The 18689-nt window shown below is 38.3% G+C and overlaps 1 protein-coding gene across 3 annotated transcripts in view; it reads right to left on the bottom strand.

Annotated features, from left to right (window-relative positions):
- The window catches only part of Hltf (helicase like transcription factor), a 58856-nt gene that overhangs the window by 22329 nt on the left and 17838 nt on the right, over positions 1 to 18689 (bottom strand). For all 3 annotated transcript variants that reach the window (XM_021157690.2, XM_029475291.1, XM_029475292.1), the window contains exons 10-16: positions 17174 to 17267; positions 10514 to 10593; positions 10390 to 10434; positions 9502 to 9582; positions 7206 to 7303; positions 2951 to 3094; positions 1765 to 1903 (exon numbers count right to left, since the gene is read on the bottom strand). In XM_021157690.2, the coding sequence (XP_021013349.1) occupies positions 1765 to 1903; positions 2951 to 3094; positions 7206 to 7303; positions 9502 to 9582; positions 10390 to 10434; positions 10514 to 10593; positions 17174 to 17267 (681 nt within the window). The remainder of the gene's footprint in view (positions 1 to 1764; positions 1904 to 2950; positions 3095 to 7205; positions 7304 to 9501; positions 9583 to 10389; positions 10435 to 10513; positions 10594 to 17173; positions 17268 to 18689) is intronic.

Below are 18689 nucleotides of genomic sequence, written 5' to 3'. Positions count from 1 at the left end.
AAAAAAAAAAAAAAAGAAAAAAAAGAAAAACAAATAAAAACAACAAGAAACCTGCCTGCACTAGCTCAGTGGTACGCCATGCCAAACCCATGCCATCCTGCAAGCAGCAGCATCGCCTGCGCAGGCTGCTCCCGATGCCTGTCTAGGTCATGCACCCATCTGGCCTTGGGGAGAAACTATTCCAAGATATGACCAAGACATCTTATGAAGGTTCTTATATTAGGTAATGGAATATAACTCCTTAATGGCCTGTAAAATGATTTAGTAACAAATAGATACATAGTTCTAAGTCAAATAATTGTTAAGGATTAGATAACCTGAAGTTATATACAATGAAGGAATACAAAAATATGTTTCAATTTATAGGAAAAAGATGGCCATTTGTTTAACTTAAAGAAATAGATACAATTAAAGACTAATATCAAAGAGACAAAATACTGTAAAAATATCCTGTGGTGGTTTATATATGCTTGGCTCAGAGAGTGGCCCTATGTGGAGGTGTGGCCTTGTTGGAGTAGGTGTGTCACTGTGGGCCTGGGCTTTAACACCCTTGTCCTAACTGCCTGGGAGTCTTTTCTAATGTGTCTTCTGGTGAAGATGTAGAACTCTCAGTTCTTCCTGCACCATGCCTGCCTGGACACTGCTATGCTCCTGCCTTGATGATAATGGACTGAACCTCTAAACCTGTAAGCCAGACCTAATTATGTGTTGTCCTTATAAGAGTTTCTTTGGTCACGGTGTCTGTTCACAGCAGTAAAACCAGTGTAAGACATGTTCATACTGTGCAAAATGATCTACAAATCAAAATCAATCCCTATCAAGATGCCAATGGCATTCTTAAAGAACTAGAAAAATTATATTAAAATTCATATGGAATTATGTTGCTGACAAGATGGCTCAAAGCAAGGACCTTGCTGTGAAGCCTGAAGACCAAACTCAGATTACACATAGTAGGAAAAATACAACTAACTGTAAGTTGTCCTCTTACATCCACATATATAGTATGGAGCACACGTGTACACTTACACACACACACACACAAACACGTAATTTCTGAAATTGGCTACTTAGAAATCAAAAGAAGACTGGAGGTCGCTGGAGACTGAAGAGTAGTGGAGGAAGAAAGAGGGATAAGACTGTTCAACTGTTACTAAGATACAGCACGGCAGGAAAGGTAAGCTCTGTTGTTTTTACTGCACAGTAAGGTGACTAAAGAAAAACAATGTACTATCTATATTCTAGAAGCTAGAAGAAAATATTTTGAATGCTTTTGCTACAAAATAAATGAGGAAACAGATACAATTACCCTAGTTTGAGAATGATACAATGAGCTTCCATAGCTCACTGAAGTCCATTAATATGTATAATGTTTAGACACTAATTTAACTAACCAAAAAAATGATATCTGGGAGTTAGTTCAGCAGATAAAGTGCTTGCCACAATGAGGGACTGAAGTTGGATCCACAAAATCCACATAAATTCTGAGTGTGTATGGCAGCCTGCCTGTAACGCCAGTGCTTGGAATGTAGAAGCCAGCTGGATAGCTAACCTAGCAAGACTGTGAACTCCGGGTTCAGCTGAGATCCCACCTCAGTGAAAAGGTAAAGAAGGATCCAAAAAGATGCTGATACTGACATCAAGTTCCTCCGTGAATGCACGCACACTTGGATGTGCACCTGCACACACACTCACACACACATACCCACATACATGTGAACAGACAAATTTAAAATAAGAAAAAATAAAGTTGAATGCTATAATTACCTGTCAATACCCATCTTCTTTCTGCTTCTAACTCAAGTACAGCTTTTGTCTGCTGAGCGTTTGGATTTCGAATGGCATGGCCTTCATCCAGGATCACCCTTAACCACTTGATGCTATGCAATGGACTATCATCTTTAGTCTGCAATAGAGATCTCATATGAATTCACAAAGCACAGTAAAATAACACAGTATATAAGTGTTTGGTACATAATAATAGTTTTGATTGTTATTACCAACTCTTACAAGGTTCCTGGCATTGTTACGTATTCCAAAGATTAAATTAGTGAACACTTACAAGCCTTTAATATTACCTCTATTTTAAAGCTAAAAACACAAAATACTAAATATGATGCACAAAGTGCCACTAAGAAGCACTAGCTGCTTCACCAAGCTAAGAAGTTGAGTAAGTCATACATAATACAGTGAATCATTCTGCATCAGATAGAAACGTGACAGAAAAGCCATCCCTTATAAAGAAAATTTCAATGTAACAACCTTGCTTTCTTTTACAAATAGTAACATTCTTTCTAGAACATTGAGATTTTTAACTATAGTATTTCCAAAATAACTTGAATTCTTAAGGAAAATAACAGGCTCATGAAAGAACTGAGAGCCTAATTAATAACTACTATAAGCAGAAAGTTTATTTTCAAGCTGTAAAACTAATCAAGTCATTAAAAAAACAAAAAGAAAAAAAATTTTTTCCAGAACATCAAGAAGAAGTTTGTGTATAGATGGTGATGAACCCTAGAGAAAATCCAAATTTAAAATTTTAATTGAAAACATTCTAAATGAAAACTGTTTCTGAATTATTATCTCAAGAAGGTACAAAGCTCTTTTTTGCAACATGCTATTTTATAGACTTTCTTAAGTATTTTCAACATCAAAAAGTAAACAGGTGAATTTTAGAGTAATCTAGAAACATGAAAAATAGCAATTAAATTCAACCTTAAACAATCTCTCCGTAGGACTGGAGAATAATTAAGTGGTTAGGAGAGCTTATTGCTCTTGCAGAAGACTGAAATTCTGTTTTCAGTACCCACCCCATATGACTCACTAATACCTGTAATTCCAACTATAGGGACCTCCAAAGGCACTAACACTCACCACACAGACAGACAGACAAGACAGGCAGATAACTGAAAATTAATAAAGATTTTAAAGGTCTAGGTATGTGCATACTTACTCCATAATCATGAGTTAAAATATTGTAAGTAGTCAAAATAATATCCTGTTTTGAAAGCCAGGCTGAATCTCTAATACGATCAGGACCATAATAAACATAAAAATTCAAGTGCACTTCTGATTTTACATGTTGTCCAAACTGGTCCTAAAAGAAAGTAACAAATATTTTAATAGGAAGCAGATGAGTATCAAGTTTACCATGTTAACTTTACTAAAACTAAAGTAGAGTAACTTTAAAGTATCGATTTGTGTCACATCATAAAACTAACAAACATACAAAGCACATTATATATATTTGGTCTATCCTACCAATAAGCGGCCATTTCTTGTTTTTTCTATTGAGTTACCACTCTGAGGCTCAAACTCATCATCCCCATTTATCCCTATACAGTCTCAAACTCGCCATCTTCCTGTCTCTGGCTCTCAAGCACTGGGATTACAAGTATATCTAGCATGTCTTCATTTTTAAGTTAAAAAAAAAAATCAAGTCTCTTAGTAAACAACAGACTTAGATGATTTTGAGCAAGATTCTTAGGTGAGAACTGCAACTGTAAGACCAGACGAGCAGAAGATGGGGCAGAATGGGATAAACAAGTATGAGAGAAAGATGGTAACAAACGGGAAGCCCAGGGCTTGGGACGTTAATTATGGGACATGAGGAAAACAGATAAGACAGTGATGTCCTTATATTTCAGATGGCTGTGTGGAAGAACTGAGTGATAAAAGTATAAAAAAATGTATCTAAAGAGGAAGAAAGAAGTAAGAAAGAGGACATTTGTCCCCTTTGGTCACTATAAACCAGTGGTTCTCAGAGGCCTTCCTAACGCTATGACCTTTTAACGCAGTTCTTCCTGTTAGGAGGACCCCAACCACAAAATTAATTTTGTTGCTACTTCATAACTGACAGTTTGCTACTGTTATGGATTGTAATATCTTTGGAGATAGAGGTTTTCCAGAGGAGTCACAGTCCATAGGTTGAGAACCACTACTACCGGCTATCTAGAATACACCACAGAGTGCAAGCACTGGCACTCAGGTGCAAGGAAGAGGAGTATGTATGCACATTTGTTATAAACAGACAACATATACAGCTAGGAATGAGTCTTTAAAGATACTTGTTTTAACGAGAACATGTACAGTGAGACAACACAGTGGTTGGGGATCCAGCCTGCCAACACTGAACCACTCTATGCAATTACTGGAGGAATGGCAGAGCCGGGATAAAGTTAGGTTATTCCACAGGGCGTTCACTTTACTAATCCTTGGGTCTTTTCATAATTAACTGGTTTTTACTTTTAGGATCACTACGTAACCAAGATGGCCTCAAAACTCTCAAGCTCCTGAGAGTAATTTTATATGAACAAGAAGCAAAGCAAAAGCAATGCAGTGGTAGCCAAAGAGTCCCAAGACGAAGAGAGACGATGAAAAGTCACATGAACACCCACGGAAGACAAGGAGTAGAAAGAGCTCGGGTAGTAAAGAGGTGAGTGCTCATCTGTAACTCACACACATTGTCCACACAGAGTCCCCAAGGATGAAAATAAATATGCAAATACTCCCCAGAGGAGGGGACACCGGGAGAGCATGGACTTTCCATAGCAAATGAGAATAAGCACCAGATTACAGTAGGCTGAAAAGGAAACGCGAATAAAATAGAAAAGACAAAAAATGCAAAGGTAGAGCAAAATCTGAAGTAAAAATAACAGGATTGTTTAGTCTGGTAGAGAAGAAATTCAGTTAAGGAGAAATTTTTAATTAAAAAATCTGAATCAGCCGGGCATGGTGGTGCACGCCTTTAATCCCAGCACTCGGGAGGCAGAGGCAGGTGGATCTCTGAGTTCAAGGCCAGCCTGGTCTACAAAGTGACCTGGTTTACAAAGTGACAGGACAGCCAGGGCTACAGAGAAACCCTGTCTCAAAAAACAAAACAAAACAACAACAACAACAAAAAACAACAACAAAAAAATCTGAATCAAATGGGTGGCAATGAAATGGAACAATGGCTATTTCCTGAAGGATAAGGCATAGAATGAAAGAAAATCAACATTTCTGGATAAAGAACAACAGGTCTCTAGACACTGTGTGTGCCATGTAGTCTATCAACAGAGGACAAAAGAAGTGCTTTGGAATGCACTTAAATCATTTGTCTTAATATCTGAAACTAATTAATGGTGTTTGTGTAACTGGTATTTAAAATCTTATTACTCCTTTAATTTGATTTTTTTTTTCTTATTTGCAAACAAAAAAGGGATGCTGGAGCAATGGCTCAGAAGTTAAGAGCAACTTGCTGTTCTTGCTGTGGACCTGAGTTTGGTTCCTAACATACATACAATAGTTAACATTAGTCTGTAACTCCAGTTCCAGGGGATAAAATGTCCTTTCATGGTCTTTATGAACACCCTCAAGTACATGAACATACACACACACACACACGCACACGCACACACACACATCCATACACACTCAGTAAAAATATAGATTTTTCTAAAAGGTGAGAGATCTTTGTTATTTTTAACTTTCTAATCTTCTCCTGGGAATGGTAGGTGATTAACAAGGAAGGCAGAAACTGCATGTTGTTGGGAGAATGAAGTACTGTTTACCAAGATCCTCTGCAACAACGGTTCTGAACTAATGGATCTTGACCTCTTTGGGGACTGAAGGACCCTTTCAGAGGGGTTGCCCAAGACCATTGAGAAGCGCAGATATTTACATTACGATTCATAAGAGTAGCAAAATTACAGCTATAATGTAGGAAGAAAAATAACTTTATGGCTGGGGTCACTACAACATAAGGTACTGTTGTGGTCACAGCATTAGGAAGCTGAGAACGAGTGCTCTGTGTGCTCAAATGCCCACCATGCCTTTACATTTTTGCATAATTTTATTGGCCAAGGCTTCCTTTTCTAAGTTTATATTACTCAAAGTTTTTAAATATAAAACTACAGTAAAATACTGATTATCCATTTTTATATTTATCTAAACATATTTATTCGTCATATATTTATTTATTTACTTTTCTTTCTTAATTTATTTTTTATTTATGGTGCTAGCCACACTGGGCAAGCAGTCTACTAAAGATCTATACCCCTTGATAGAGGGGGAAAAAAAATAACATGAAGAAGAAATGCATTAAGTCAATGCCTAAAAACAGTCAAAAAAAAATCAAGAAAAAAAAAGACGAATATAGAGTCAACAAGAGGACAGTGGGTATAACAAGTTCCTAGGTGTCTCTCCCAATGCAGTTCTGACAGCTGAAAACAGAAGCCAATTCCAGGAGTAGGAGCTTAAGGAAGAAATTATCAGCGAAGGGATACACCGGGGAAGGAATACATAAGAGCAACAACTTCAGTGCGAAACATAATTAAATGACGTGTTTAAAATGAGCACCTGAATATTTTTCATGAAGAAACCCAGTGGGATCAGACTGAATAACTAAGAGAAAGGGGAAAATCGAAAAAGGAAGTGGGAAAAATGGAATAAGACATAAAAATTAAGGCAACAGTTTTACAAAGAGCAGGACTTCCTCTTCCTGAGAGAGGGCAGATCAGGAGGGGACAGCTATCCTTGAAGGCAGCAAGAATGAAAGGTCACATCCAGTGGTCTTTATGTTTAAATGCTTCCAAAATAATATTTCATTATAAAACAAAGCTTGAGGTTCAAATTAGAAGGGACATAGAAGCAGGCTGTTCCTTACACAGAACATACAAGAATGCAATGTTCTTCAAAAAGGAAGGGGGAAGACACGCTTTTCTGGCTGGTTACCTTACAACAAGAACTACAGGGTCAAAGGTTGGTGACCACATTCAAACTCTCTCTTGGCTGGATGGCCCTAATCAAGTAAGTTAACCTCTCTGTTTCAATTTGGTCATTTAGAAACTGAGAATGGTGACAATTAAGTGAGAAAAATCTATGAGAAGAAATGAAGGACAAACCAAGCAAGCACATGTGATGTTACAAACTGTTATAGAAGTTGCTATCAGTGGAATTCTCATAATTCCCAAACTCAGTAGAATAGGAGTGTTAAATTAGAAATATGGTCCTCTTGGGGGGAACAAAAATGGCAGAAGCAGAAGTACAAATTAAACCCTATGTCAGCAATTAAGTTAATCAGATAAGCCTTCAATAAAGGTGCTTACTTCAACAAATATAATTCGCTTAACATATATGAAAATGGATGCCACATATATGTGTAACAACATGTTCTTACAGACAAACATGTTAACAACCCACTTTAAGCTGAAAGGCTTTAGACTTACAATCCAGTTGCTGAGCACAGAGAGTGGACAGATGATCAGTGTTGTTCTTGTCCTCTCTCCACTGTCACATGTCTCTGAGCACTCCATCATAGACGTGCCTAAAAGAACAAGACATTGACAGACTTGTTCGTAGACCGGCTTTTTTAAAATCTTGAAATATACATCTCAATAAGGTCTCAGCAATCATCATCTATACAGAAAGAAATCCAGAAGAATTTTTAAAAAAAACAGAAAATGGGCTGAAGGTGGGGATGGGAATGCTGGTATTTGCCTTTAATCCCAGCACACAGAAAGCAGAGGCAGGCAGATTTTTGTGAGTTCAAGGCTATCCTGGTCTACAGACCTGAGTTCCAAGATAGCCAGGGCTACTTGACTCAACTGTAAACTCTCATACTTCCCAAGCTGGGTGTTTGCCTTACCTTCCTGCCCTACTTGCAGGTTTCTCTGTCAGTCCAGTTGCTGAGCACAGAGGCTAAGAGCACACATGGCTAAGAGCAGTAAGAAGTAACCATAACATAGCCTAAGTGCTTTCCTGTGTTGAAATTCCTGTGCTAAACAACTAGTCAACCAACGCTTTTTAATTCAGGACCACTCAAATGATCAAGACATACACAGAATTCAGCAGATTCTTTGCCAGATTAAAACATAATAGGCCACTAGCCCAAGAAAGTTTCCTGAAACCTGATAAGCTAAGTCCCTACTATCCACATTTCTCTCAGCATTCTGATCTTCCAAATTCTCACCAGAACAGCCCAATAGTCTCTTGTCTACAGGGCATCTACAGCCTACAGCTCCAAAATCTTTCACATTCTTCCTGCAAACCAATGCTAACTGCTTACAAACCACTGTTAGGCTTATCACAGCAACAGTGCCATTGCTCAATACCAATTTCCTGTTAGTCTTTGTGTCAAAATACCTGACAAGAGCAAGTTTAAAAAGTAAAGGCAAGGATTGACGTTGGCTCACAAACTGAGAACATAGCTGTAGTGGATGGAAAAATCACAGCACCAAGAGCATGAAGCAGCTGGCCACACACCATCCACATCATGAAGTACACAGAAATTCATGCTGGTGCTCAGATAACTTCTTCAAGTGCTGACCGTCCATGGAATACTCAAGGTGGATTTTACCTCTCCAATTAAATATATTTAGATTCATTTTTAAATTATCTGTGTGCATATGATATGTATATGTGTCTGTGTGAGTGCCTACAGAGGTTAGAAGTAGTTGAATTCCCTAGAGATGGGATTACAAGCATGTTAGCTATCCAAGTTAGCTGTGGGGAAATGAATCTGGAGCCTCTATAAGAGTAGTGTGTGCTCTTAGCCCCTAAGCCACCCAGTTCCAAAATATATCATTTTTAAACAGGCCATATTCAATTCTACTTTTATGCACATTATACTGCTTTATTGTCTTTGTATCATCTAACATCTAAAGTCTCTTAATTATTCATTGCATCCCTTGTGACTACTCAATAAACCATGGAAATAAGATCTTGTGCTATAAATGGAGACCATAGCACAGAAATACAATTCTCTCAGACATCCATCCTTAATTCAATCTCTTTCCATCATACTCATAGGTAACTATGACATTTTTTAAGAAAAGTAAATCTTAATCCCAGTAAAAACTATATCTTTATTTAAATTTATCCAAGTCAAGCTTTGAACCAATCATAAATGACTTTGTTGATTTACAAGAATAAATAGCTCTTGGATTCGAGAGAGCACTCCATCACACCTTGATCCTTTCTAAAACAAATACAGTGAGAAAGGCATGGAGAAAGCTACACCAGCTTTCTTCCTTTTCATTATTTTCTAAATTTTTCATAGTATATGTCTTAGTCAGGGTTTCTATTCCTGCACAAGAAGCAAGTTGGGGAGGAAAGGGTTTATTCGGCTTACACTTCCATATTACTGTTCATCACCAAAGGAAGTCTGGACTGGAAATCAAGCAGGTCAGAAAGCAGGAGCTGATGCAGAGGCCATGGAGGGATGTTCCTTACTGGCTTGTTTCCCCTGGCTTGCTCAGCCTGCTCTCTTATAGAACCCAAGACTACCAGCCCAGAGATGGTCCCAACCACACGAGAAGGGCCTTTCCCCCTTGATCACTAATTGAGAAAATGCCTTACAGTTGGATCTCATGGAGGCATTTCCTCAACTGAAGCTCCTTTCTCTGTGATAACTCCAGCTGTGTCAAGTTGACACAAAACTAGCCAGTACAGTATATTTGATATTGTTATTTAAATTCTTTTCATTACAAATAGGAGGGGGAGTAGAAAACTAGACTTACTGACCTTTTTTCAACATTTTCCTTTGTGTTGCAGAGGCAAAAACAGTAAGTGCAAATTTTGAATCTTCTTTAACCTTAGATGATCCTGATAAGAAAAATCACTAATAAATCATTAAAATTCTTCACTGTGCCTCCTTAGGAACTTTCTATATTCTGTAACTTGAGAGCTTATAATATTTAATAAAAATAGTGTTTGGTAAACAACATTGGCACTTATGATATAAGTATACCTCTATAGCTCAGAGAAATGATGCACTCATGAACCAACTATGACTCCACTTAAACGAAGTGAAAGCAGAAGACGACAAACGCATAGTGCGTCTCCCCCAGTGTGACGCTGTTCGTATCATATGTAAGTGAGGAGCTCCTGTCTAAACATAATCCGCGTTCTCCGCTAACTAGAAAGACGGTAGGATTTGAAATAAGGATAGAAAGCATGTTTCAAAGATGAAGGAAATCAACAGTATTCATTCTTTAATACGTGCATAACGTGAATGCGGCCAAGAAGATACTCCAAACCTGTTCATTACTGTGTGTGTGTTGGTGGGTGGGGGTGGGGTGGGCTGGAGGGGGTGTACATGTATGTAAAAATACAAAGTTTGATTCAAGTTATTCTATAAGTAACAGAAAAATGACTTTTGCTTAATGTTTATTTAAATTTTCTATCTTAGATTTCTTAATTGAAATTATTCATTGAGTTTGCATCATTTAATTCATCTAAAACATATGGTAAGTTCATGAGAAGCTCAAATGCAGGAAAGAGTTCAAAAGTAGCTGCATTTTATAGCTATTGCTAACGTCAACTGATTAAGATGTCAATTGATGAGGTTTTATTTTAATAATCTTTACATGCAGATTATAAAAGTCCTGAGAAGGGGTAATATATACTTACCTTTTACTCTACTTTTAGTATTTAACTGTGCATTTTTCAGCTTGCCTAAAATAAAACAAAAATATAAAATGGGCACATCAGAATATTAGAATACATGACAGAGTATCAAATCAAATCATATTACCTTTCATTTTCTGGGGCAGTTCGCTTGTCTCGATTTCCTCTGAATCACTACTTTCAATGTACTGTACAGAAACTTTTCTTCTGAAATTGAAAATTTCAAAATAAAATATAATAAATCAAGATGCTTATTAAATGCAATACAGAAGTTGTTTAAGTACAATTTGCTTTTTAAAAAAAATTTCAAAAAGTCTTTTTCTGCCAAGCAAATGACAAATCTGCTAAAAGCTTTTGGTTTTATGAGCAGACTGCTACACTTATAATCTAGTACCACCATGCCTACGTTTGAGAAGATATGCCTAGAGTTCAGTGCTCATTAGTTCATCTAAAACACTGATGTAACATTAAAACCAACAAGACCTAGCAATATGGAAGATGGCAGGTGACAAGTCCATGCAGACTGTTAAGTTCACAGGACATAAAGCAGGGACTGTGAGAGCCTCTGTCGTGTGAGGGGAGTGATGACAGGCAAGCACTAGCTTCCGCAGAGAAGAAAGGAACACTGAATAGTCAGCCCAGGAATGTCCACAACTGATTCTAAAAATACTCAAGTTCCAACTAGGGCATACTCTACTGCTAAAAGAGGACTGAGAAAAACTAGAGACTATGAGAAGCTCAGTTTAGGACAAAGAAGGGTTTCAGGTAGCCCTACTCTCAGTTCAAGGTTATTAATTTATAAGGCAGAAAAGGAAGGGAAGGCAGGCAGGCACCTGTAAAGCCAATGTGTAGAGCATTTGTGCAAATCCTCAGACAGAGTCAGGGGCCAAGTCCAAAGACAAAACAAAAAAATAAGGCAAACACTGAAAGTACAGGCAATACCAGACATATCATTGAGAAGTTTACAGTTCGAGACAGGGATGTGAAGGCCCATATTCCACATTCATATTTCTCAGTATTTGGCTGTAGCACATACAAGTCATTTAAAAAGACCTATGCTGAGCTAGCAGCTTGGGCAGATCTACAGGTAAACTTCTTCTCTGCATCACCCAGAGCAGGTTTTCAGGGAACTATTATCAGTCCTAGAACGCAGAACACTTCTAACGGGGGTGGCTGTTGGGGAAACTTTGATCAGTAGCACACAGTATTCTAAGTGGTAGACATAGGGTCTGGATCATGGACTAGAGTAAGTCTTACTAGTTCCCAAGTAGTAGGATGTATAGTATCAAGAACTTTAAACAATGCCCACAAAGCAGCCTCCAGATGCAAGGAAAACAACACAAGGATCAGCCAACACAGGAAACAGAATCACAAAGCCACTTCTATCACCAGAAAACCCCAGCCCAAATAGAGAAGTGAGCATGGGCCAGTGTAGAGATCCGATAATTACTTACACACACGAAAGTGTTAGCTCAGACATACTCCGTCCGTCGTGCACTCAGGGATGTGAGCACATAGAGAAAATACCTGTATATACTAAAGTGACGTCATGGCATGCAGCACGTGACTGCAAAGAGTCAGCAAGGGAACATACACAAATGGCTTTAGAGGAATAAGCAGATTCACTGGGCCTGCCCCGGCCATGTCAACACGCAGTTATAACTCGTGGGGTCCAATTCCTCCATGCTGAATTAGTGGGAGAGGGAGTTTGATTGTGTACCTACTTATACACCTACCAAGTTCCAACCAGTGCTTCAAACCCAGAGGCACAAAGATGGCCCTGCTTAAACTCAATGGATTACAAAATAAAACAAAAAATCATGAATGTAGGAAAAAGATTCTTGGGCAAGTGGGATGTTAGCAGGAATGGGAGAGAGAGTAAGGCAAAAAAAAAAAAAAAAGCAATGAGAATGTAATTTTCATACATATATGTACATATATATATGTATGTATTATGAAATTGTCACTGACCAATTTTAATTGTTAAAAACTAATAAGGTGAATAGTAGTTAAGAATGAGAGCATTGATTTCTGGCCTCTATTCTCATTCTCTCTCTCTCTCTCTCTCTCTCTCTCTCTTTCTCTCTCACACACACACCACACACACACACACACACACACACCGCATGCATGCACACAAATCTGTAACATACACAAGTAGATACATAGAAAGGTGAACAAATATACACACACAAGAAAGAAAGAGGAAGGAGAAAGAGAAGTAGTGTCCAGAGCAGCACAGCAGGAGCAGCCACGATGAAGAGAAAGGCTCCAAGGGGCCCAGTCGTCCCAAGGCTGGTGAAACGCCCTGTCAGCCTGACAGCTGGGATTGCTTGAACTATGTGTTTCTTCAGCTCTTTCTGTTTTCATTCCTGCTTTAACTGAAGCTACCCCATCTCTAATTCCTTCATTGTTCACTCTTCTATGTTAATCACCAGTCTCACTTAGAAGATTACTTTTCATTCCAACTCTAAGTGACTAATATCTTAGTATACAATGCATCCTATTCTGCAAAATTATTGGAGTTAAAAGGGGTTATTTTTTTATTGCTATTACTGTATTTTCACTGTAAGCCTATCCATCAGTTGAGTGCATCTATAGTTCAAATTCTAGCCTAAGAGTAATGCTGGAGACAGTAGCTGCTTCCTCAGCAAAAGCTTGGTGGGAAGGAATGGCACAAACAAACAAACAACAAAAGACCACAGCTTAATCCAACTGTCCTACTTCACCACTGCAAATACTTCAACTGAAGCAGTATGATCAAGCCAATGACCTTGCATAAATCCTATGCCGAAATGCAAACAATCAAAGAAAAATATCTTCAAAACTATCAACTCCACAGCAATAGGTCCCAATGAAAGGGAGTTAGAATGAACTCTAAGACAAAACATGCAAAAGAATAACTATCAAAAACATTCAGTGAAGTGGGGGGACCCTCTAGAAAGTATCAGAGACCTGGGAGGTGAGAGACTCTCAGGACTCAATGGGAGGGTCCTTAGATGAAATGCCCAACAGTGGGGAGAGGGAACTCAAAGAGTCCACCTCCAGTATATAGACAGTACCTCAAGTGGAATGATGGGGTTGCCATCCCACAGTCAAAATTTCTGACCCAGAAGTGTTGCTGTCTAAAAGAACTACTGGGACAAAAATGGAGAAGAGACTGAGGGAAAGGCAGTCCAATGACGGGCCAACTAGGGATCCATCTCATGGAGACGCACTATTACTGATGCTATGGTGTACCTACAGACCCAACCAATAGATACTTACACCCAACCATTGGTCTGAAGTCAGGGTTGATTAGGGGAAGGATGGAAGAAGCTGAAGAGGAGGGCAACCCCATAGGAAGACCAGCAATCACAATTAACCAGGACACCTGGGAGCTCCCAGACACTGAGCCACTAGCCACTAACCAGGAAGCATACCATGGCCTGGTCTAAGCTCCCCCAACCCCCTACCCCACTAACACCCCCCCTCCCCGTTCTGACACATACATAGCAGAGGTCTGGGAGAAGTGCCTAATCCTTGAGAGACTTGAGGCCCCAGGGAGAGAAGAGGCCTGGCAGGGAAGGATACAGGGGGATGGAAGAATGGGATGAGGAACTGTGGGAGGGGGGAAAAGAAGAGGGGGCAATGGCTGGACTGTAAATAAAATAATAAATAAAAAACAAAACAAAACAAAAAACAAAATCAGTGAAACAAAAACATTCAATGAAATTAAAAGACAATGTGAAAAAGCTTCCAAATAAGTGCAAAGAGAATATAAACAGTAGACTGAAATCAAGTCACTACAGAGCACGGAAGAACGATTCAATGCATAGAGATACTGAAAAAAGTCAACCCAAGTAAAAACGTCACTAAATCCAATCAAAAGCTTGCTGGAAAGCCTCTCCTACAGATCTTGTGAAGACAGAGTACGAGGGCTTTAGAACAAAATAGACAAATCAGAACAGTCAGAAAATGAATGGAAAAAAATAGTAAGAATGAAATAGAACACACAACGTCTATGATACACCATGAAAAGACCATATCTACACATTATGAAAAAAGACAAAAGAAATTCATTTTGAAGGTAGAGAAAGTAAAACAAAATCCTAACAGAAATGCCAATTCCATACAGAAAACAGCCTTCCAAAAAGAGAAGACATTTAGAATAGCACACAAGAGAAAGGAACACCTCCATGGCATGCTGCAGTTAAATTACTGAGCACAGAGAGCTGGGAATAATATAAGCTGCAAGAGAGAACTACGAGTCACAGATAAAAGCAGATCCGTCAGAATGACAGACTTATGAGCAAATCCTCTAAAAGCCAAGAAGGCAGGAAACAGGGTACTTTCAAGTTCTGAGAGCCAATAACTTCGAGCTCAGATTAGTATATCCAGGAAAGCGATTCTTCCTAATTGAAGACCTTCTCATGATGAACATAAAGCAAGGCAATTAATGACTACTAAACCAACCTACCGAAGATAATGTGAAAGGCTCTTACACACGCAAAAGATTAGGCCATGTAAGGTTGTAGGAAAACAAAAACTACACCAGAAGACTGAGGGACAAACAGGAAAGTGCTACAGACCACAAAAACAGTTACGATGACCAGGTCAAGCCAGACTAAATAAATGTTCTCTTACTTTGTGGACCTTAAGATTGCACAAAGATACATATAGCCATATATACTCAAAAATTCTCCACACATATAATGTCACAGCAAAGGGATACTGAAAGAAAAGAGATTAGAGTAAGGTGGTGGGGGGAGCAGAGAGGAAGGAGAGGAAGATGGACAGGGTATGCAGGATGAAGATGGTCTAAGTATCCAGTACTGAAAAACACTGTCTTTATAAAGCCTACCAATGATTTCAATAAAAGAAATTAGAGAAAAAACTTAACAGAACCTTTGAAAATTGGGTAATAGGAGAAAAAAAAAGAATCTTGTCCAAAAAGGGAGAATATGATTATTTTATAAATTCTAGGTAGTAAGTGTTTAAGAACAATGGACTTTGGAATTAGACTACTAAGATTCAAATCGTCATTCTACTAGGAACTTGATATAACTTTAGGCAAATCACCAAACTATGTCTGTTTCCTCACTTGGAAAATAGGAATAAAAATATAACCCACTGTATAGCACAAATGTGACAGTATTCAAAAATCCTAAAACTATTACTATTTGAAGAGTAAGCATAGCTGTATTGGCTATAATACATGCAACTGGCTGCTGTGTCTAAATTTTCCTTGTTACATAACCCATTTCCTTTTATCTGATCTATTCTATCTAATAGTGCTATATTGCATAGGTGTATAATTAGTTCAGTTTTAAGATTCAGCATTTACACAAGAAGGACACTGGGGCTAGTAATGGCATACACTTTTAATTCCAACAATTGGGAAGCAGGGGCAGGCAGCAGATCTCTGAGTTCAAGGCCAGCCTGGTCTACATAGTGAGTTCCAGAACAGCTAGGGCTACTTAGAAAAACCCTGTCTCAATAAAACAAAACAAAACCAAAATTAAACAAACAAAAAAGACAAAGGAAACTGGGCTAGAGATGGTTCAGGGATTAGCAGCATGGGTTCCTTTTCTAGAGGACCTGAGTTCAATTCCCCATACCCACATAGCAGCTCACAATGATCTATAACTTCAGTTCCAAAACACCTGATGCCCTCTTCTGCCTTCCTGAGCACCAGGCACACATGTGGCACACAGAAGACACACACACAAGCAAACATATATATAAAACAATAAAATGAAAAGGGCTGGAGCACTGACTGCTCTTCCAAAGGTCCTGAGTTCAATTCCCAGCAACCACATGGTGGCTCACAACCATCTGTAATGAGATACGATGGTGTGTCTGAAGATAGCTACAGTGTACTCATATAAATAAAATAAATAAATCTTTTAAAAAAATAAAATAATTTTAAATAAGAAAAAAACAATAAGTCATGATTCTGAGTTCAGTTCAAGTGGAAAGAAATGACAGAATCATCAATTAAACCGTATTTTCTGTTTGCTGCTGAGGAATTGGTAATGGATATTTAGACACAAGATCACATCCATGTGCACTGATGGGAGACTACACTATTTAACAAAACCTGGGGTCTACACTTAGTTAAGAAGGTAAATGAGGGCTGGAGAGATGGCTCAGTGGGTAAGAGCACCCGACTGCTCTTCCAAAGTTCTTGAGTTCAAGTCCCAGCAACCACATGGTGGCTCACAACCATCCATAATGAGATCTGACTCCCTCTTCTGGAGTGTCTGAGGACAGCTACAGTGTACTTACATATAAAATAAATAAATAAATCTTTAAAAAAAGGAAAAAAATAGGTAAAAAATAAGGAGAAAGTAGCAGTGGTTATTAAAAATTAGTAAGTTGTGTATTTTATAGATTATTACTACTTTCACTTTTTTTTTTAAAGATTTATTTCATTTATATGAGTACACTGTAGCTATGTTCAGACACACCAGAAGAGGGCATCAGATTCCATTACAAATGGCTTTGAGCCACCATGTGGTTGCTGGGAATTGAACTTACAACCTCTGGAAGATCAGTCAGCGCTCTTAACTGCTGACCCATCTCTCCAGCCCTACTTTCAATTTTAAAATGAAAAATAGGGGAAGACTGGCAGCATGATTTAGGAACAAATTCCTTTTTTATAGAGCAATATTACCTATCATCTTTAAAAACGAGAACTGTCATTGTGATTTAGCAATCTGCAGCTAGAAATGTATTTACAGTAACTGAAAGCAGAGGAAGAGTGTGAGCGAGCATGTCATGTAGTTAAACTGCAGCACTTTACCTCTTAGGGCCGACACTGGACAGTTGTGACAGAGGACAGCTACTCTTCTCGGGAGTACCTGAAATACTGCGTTCCTCACCACACGTGGATGACTCTATTTCAAAGAAGCACAGAGCATAGCAACATGTGAGTGAAAGGTTAGATTTTCCCTAACCAGCCGTGAGCTTACTAACTTCACTCCTCCCAAGCCCCAGAGACTTGTTCCCACAGTTCTCCTAACCTAGTGGTTTTCCATTGGAAAGTACTTTCAGTTTTTTATGACCCAACAAAAACATCTTTTTCTAATATGCATTGGCCAACCTAAAGGCTGAATTTACTTCTGATCAGACACAGACACACACAGAGGGAGGGAGGGAAGGAGGGAGGGAGGGAGGGAGGGAGAGAGAGAGAGAGAGAGAGAGAGAAACACACTAATAGGTAGTTGATAAATCTGTATTTCCCAATATTAACAGTCAATTTCCTTACCACTGCTTAGTCCTCCCACATTCTACAATACAGTACTATTGGCCTAAAATCAAACTAATTTTAATTTGCAGAGAACTTGGTTAAACTTTCAATCACAATTGGATGCATTATCAACAATAGCCAACTTTCCTACCTCTCCCCCTCCACCCACTTGTTTATGTAGTCCTTCTACCTTAAGAATGTTAACTAACGTAGTTTTTCTTGAGTTCTCATTTTCTCCCATAAGCTTACCAACGATTCTTACCCCTATATCCAAATGTCTTCCTACCATTAGAGAAAGCAAACAGTTGCACTCAGTTCTACCCTCTGAGAATGTCTTCTGCCCTTCTCTGCTACCCAGGCTGATACAGGGCAGTTACTACCAGCTCTTTCCACACTCAGCTCTTGAAGCACAGCCTTTCTGTGCTTCAACCTGGATCAGAAATGCAAGTATAAACCTCATGACTCCTAAAATCACAGGTCTCTTCCCTTCATTGACTTCAGAATTGGTTCTAATTTATCTTTCTAGCTTTCCTTCCTTTTAACGAAGCACACTGCATTATAATTAAAATAGAGTTCTAAAGCAGAACATTAATTTTTCTTTAAACTGTTCTTTACAGAATTTTTTTCTCCCAACAAGAAACATTTTCCCCCAAAATTTCTGATATGCTAATAACCAACCCAACTATTTTGACGAAACCTTTCCTGATTTCCAATCTCCAGGAAGTGTTTTTTGTTTTTGTTTTTTTGTTTTTTTTTTAATTTTTATCATTTATTTTCTAACTTTCATAATTATGATGATGTAGAATAAGTTAATCTCTTAGAGATATAAAATATAGTGGGTAATGATGATTCTTATATTTGTGAGGTCCAAAAGTTCAAAAGGCATAATTCATATTTGTAAGCATATAAATTAATACAAATAAAAGTGTTATTATAGAAATAGAGATGGATCATTTAATAAGTTTGTGTAGGAGTAATTATACCTTTTTTTTTTAATATTTTTTTTATTATGTATTTTCCTTAATTACATTTCCAATGCTATCCCAAAAGTCGCCCATACCCTCCCCAC

This window comes from Mus caroli, chromosome 3, assembly GCF_900094665.2.
Source record: "Mus caroli chromosome 3, CAROLI_EIJ_v1.1, whole genome shotgun sequence".
NCBI classification, from domain to species: Eukaryota; Metazoa; Chordata; class Mammalia; order Rodentia; family Muridae; genus Mus; species Mus caroli.
This window is presented reverse-complemented; position numbering and strand designations above follow the sequence as displayed.